Source organism: Scaptodrosophila lebanonensis, unplaced genomic scaffold, assembly GCF_003285725.1.
Source record: "Scaptodrosophila lebanonensis strain 11010-0011.00,11010-0021.00 unplaced genomic scaffold, SlebRS2 tig00000001-arrow-pilon, whole genome shotgun sequence".
In the NCBI taxonomy this organism is placed as follows: Eukaryota; Metazoa; Arthropoda; class Insecta; order Diptera; family Drosophilidae; genus Scaptodrosophila; species Scaptodrosophila lebanonensis.
Window position 1 is genome coordinate 12,362,178 of NW_022060529.1, and position 3,361 is coordinate 12,365,538.

Sequence of the window (3,361 nt, forward strand, 5' to 3'; positions counted from 1 at the left end):
TCGGGGAAAGGTTGGAAATAATTTCACATTATATAAAAATATATTTCCGGTTCCCCTGGAGCCTTCATATTCTTCGAATATCTTTCACAGTTGTTTATATTGCATTGCATTTTCTGCATTACGCAAATATACTATTATTTTCATCTACATAACATTTTAATTTGATATAACGACAAATTTCGTACAGCTTTTGTTGGGTGCTATATATTTTTATATTTCACCCGACTACGTAGATCTTTCTATCTGGTCCTACTAATTATAAAGGTGTGCTGTCTACACGCATTAAACTTTTACGCGAAACAGGATGGGTTGAGATGAATAAACTGTTTAAAATACATAAATTTGAAGTTTTACTATTAACAAACTTTTCACATCTAACAAACTTATAGACTAGGCAAAAGATGTCTAGTCCTAGACTGCAAATGGCTGATCCTTTCCATCCTCGTGATACTTAATGTAAGTTTCGCCATGTGTGAAGTCCTTGGTGCCTTCCAAACGACCGCGCGGAGGTGCTTTGTCGTAGTCGAAGGCTTTTTCAGACTTGCCAAACATCTGGTTAGCCATTTCAATGTCCTCACGATATTTACCGACGACAACCTTTTTGCCGCTAATAGGATCGGTTATGTCACCAAGCGGATAGACCACTTTCTCAACGGCGTGTGTAATTAGACGTGTCAACCTCTCCGGCAGCTCCCTTATCAGGACCACATCGCCAGTCTTGCATAGTTTCTGTGGATCATGTGCAAAGTAGAACTCGTCTTTTTTGAAGTACTGTGAAATGAGATATAGGGTTAACACTAAATCTGCCTGCATCGAAAAAGTTTCTTCTAACCATGTTAAGGTTCTTATCAAGCTCCATACGCCGTATTCGAATTTTTGAGGCATTCTTCTTGATGCAGGGCATGCACTGGCCCATGAGCAGCAGACCACGCGCCGACATAGTACCCAATATTTTTAATTAAACAATTTAATAAAACACACTCCTAAACGTGCCAGACTCTTACAAGTTGGTCTTCTTCTTAACAGATACAGTTGATAGCCATTCACAGCTAGTGAAGAAGCAGCTGACATTTGCATTTTGAGTTGCGCGCTCTAAATCCCCGAAATTATTAGTTCGCTCAAAATGAAAAACATTAATAATTTGTCGTAGACTGATAGACTGACCTTAATAATAACAAGTAATAATGAAAACGTAATTCGTCTGTAACATATTATATTGAATAACTAATTCTACAATAAAGTGGTCGCACAACTCTGGTGCCAACAGCTGTGCTGAAACAGATAATATGTGTACACACTTTGTCTGCGATAAGAAGCTTTTTATTCATTTTTAGATTTTTATTAAAAATTCGCGAAGAAATTGCAATTAGATTTAGTAATTACGCGATCTGCCACCAAACTGCATGTAACATCTACGGCAGTATACAACCAACGCCCATTAGCATTACAATGGTAAATAAACAAAGAAGCCATATCATTGCAAAATTGCCAGCCTCCGCCCTTCTATATGATATTTAACAAAAACTGTGAAATTTGCAGAGCTACGAAGATGATGACTATCCTGTGGATACATTCCCGAAGGAGTATGAATATACTGCCTATGATCAGGATGGATTGGACGTAAATGCATTGCCAAGCAACAGTGAGACAAAGCCCCGAATATTGCTCATGGGTCTGCGTCGTTCGGGAAAGAGTTCCATACAAAAAGTAGTCTTCCACAAGATGTCACCAAACGAAACCCTGTTCCTCGAATCTACAAGCAAAATCGTTAAGGACGACATAAACAATTCCAGTTTTGTGCAGTTCCAAATTTGGGACTTCCCTGGTCAGATAGACTTCATAGAGCCTACGTTTGATTCAGATATGATCTTTGGTGGCTGTGGTGCACTTGTTTTTGTCATAGATGCCAAGGACGACTACAACGAGGCTTTGACAAAGTTCAAGAACACGGTAATAAAGGCATACAAAGTTAATCCGAACATTAAGTTCGAAGTTTTCATACATAAGGTGAGACTGTCTGTATATATTGAATAGTTATCAGTACGTTTCAACAGCTGTATGATTTCCCAAAGGTTGACGGCATAAGCGATGATTCGAAAATGGAATCCCAACGTGATATACATCAACGTACATCTGATGACCTCAGTGAAGCCGGACTTAATAAAATTCATCTAAGTTTTCACCTTACCTCCATTTACGATCACTCGATATTTGAAGCGTTTTCAAAAGTTGTGCAAAAATTAATTTCCCAGCTGCCAACGCTCGAAAATCTGTTAAACATTTTTATACCGGTAAGTTATAGTCGTGTGGCTTGCAAACAAAACTAAACGAACTCATACAATTTCAGAATTCTGGTATAGAGAAAGCTTTTCTCTTCGACGTTGTTTCAAAAATTTATATTGCAACCGATTCATCTCCAGTCGATATGCAAGCCTATGAGCTGTGCTGTGATATGATTGATATGGTCATCGATTTGTCAAGCATATATAGGTGGGTTACATACATTTATATACTATATATCTATATATATGTTATTCACAATCTCACATAACAGTTCCGAGGAAACCGCCTTCGACAGCGGCAGTTCTAGTCTTATTAAACTGAACAACAACACGATTCTCTATTTGAGAGAAGTGAACAAATTTCTGGCTCTCGTCTGCATTTTGCGCGAGGAAAACTTTAATCGCCAGGGCGTTATTGATTATAATTTTATTTGCTTCCGCGATGCCATCAGTCAGGTGTTCGAACTACGTATGAAGAGTCAGAAACTAGCCCCCTTACAGGAGCACAATGAACAGGACGACCATGATTTAGAAGATAATTTGGTAATGGCAATGGGACGCACACATCTGGAGGACGATAACTCTATGATGTCGAGGACACAAAAATTAACATGAGCCTCATGCAACCTTTGCTCAATTGTTCTGGTAATACTTTCTACTTGCATAAAGTCCAAAAAATATCCTTTAAATTTTTGTTTTCCGAAATACCATGTTACTCGTTGTGTATATTATTCAACTGTTTTATTTTACTTCCATAAAAAAATAATATTTCGGTCCTGATTCTATTGTTTCTATACCTTTTAATACCCAAATACAAATGGCCCATCAGCTGGTTTAACTAACTAAATAAAAAATATATATTTAAAAGCATGTTGATATTTAAATGTTTACTATTTTATTATTGCTGCGCAAATCAATTAGCCCTGCCAACTTAGAGCCCAACGGAAAGCAGGCATAAATTCTGCAAACTGGCAACGCCACAAAAGTTCCAACAGCTGGTGCTGCTTTCTCTCAATTTTCTCAGTTGTTTCTCACATTTGCAGCGCGTTAGACGCAGTTAGCCCGTACACTTGCCTTAT

The 3,361-nt window shown here is 37.9% G+C and overlaps 2 protein-coding genes across 2 annotated transcripts; one reads left to right on the forward strand and one right to left on the reverse strand.

Moving 5' to 3' along the window:
• Window positions 1-326: 326 nt before the first annotated feature.
• Window positions 327-1,011, reverse strand: LOC115633857 (28S ribosomal protein S17, mitochondrial). Its single transcript, XM_030531349.1, has 2 exons — window positions 833-1,011; window positions 327-771 (listed from the first exon to the last, which is right to left on the reverse strand). The coding sequence occupies exons 1-2, from the start codon at window positions 938-940 to the stop codon at window positions 412-414; spliced, it is 468 nt and encodes a 155-aa protein (XP_030387209.1). The 5' UTR covers window positions 941-1,011; the 3' UTR covers window positions 327-411.
• Window positions 1,012-1,256: 245 nt separating this feature from the next.
• On the forward strand, window positions 1,257-3,100 carry LOC115632028 (ras-related GTP-binding protein C). The gene is made up of 5 exons (XM_030528979.1): window positions 1,257-1,452; window positions 1,540-2,007; window positions 2,073-2,291; window positions 2,348-2,490; window positions 2,555-3,100. The coding sequence occupies exons 1-5, from the start codon at window positions 1,450-1,452 to the stop codon at window positions 2,895-2,897; spliced, it is 1,176 nt and encodes a 391-aa protein (XP_030384839.1). The 5' UTR covers window positions 1,257-1,449; the 3' UTR covers window positions 2,898-3,100.
• The last annotated feature ends 261 nt before the right edge of the window (window positions 3,101-3,361 follow it).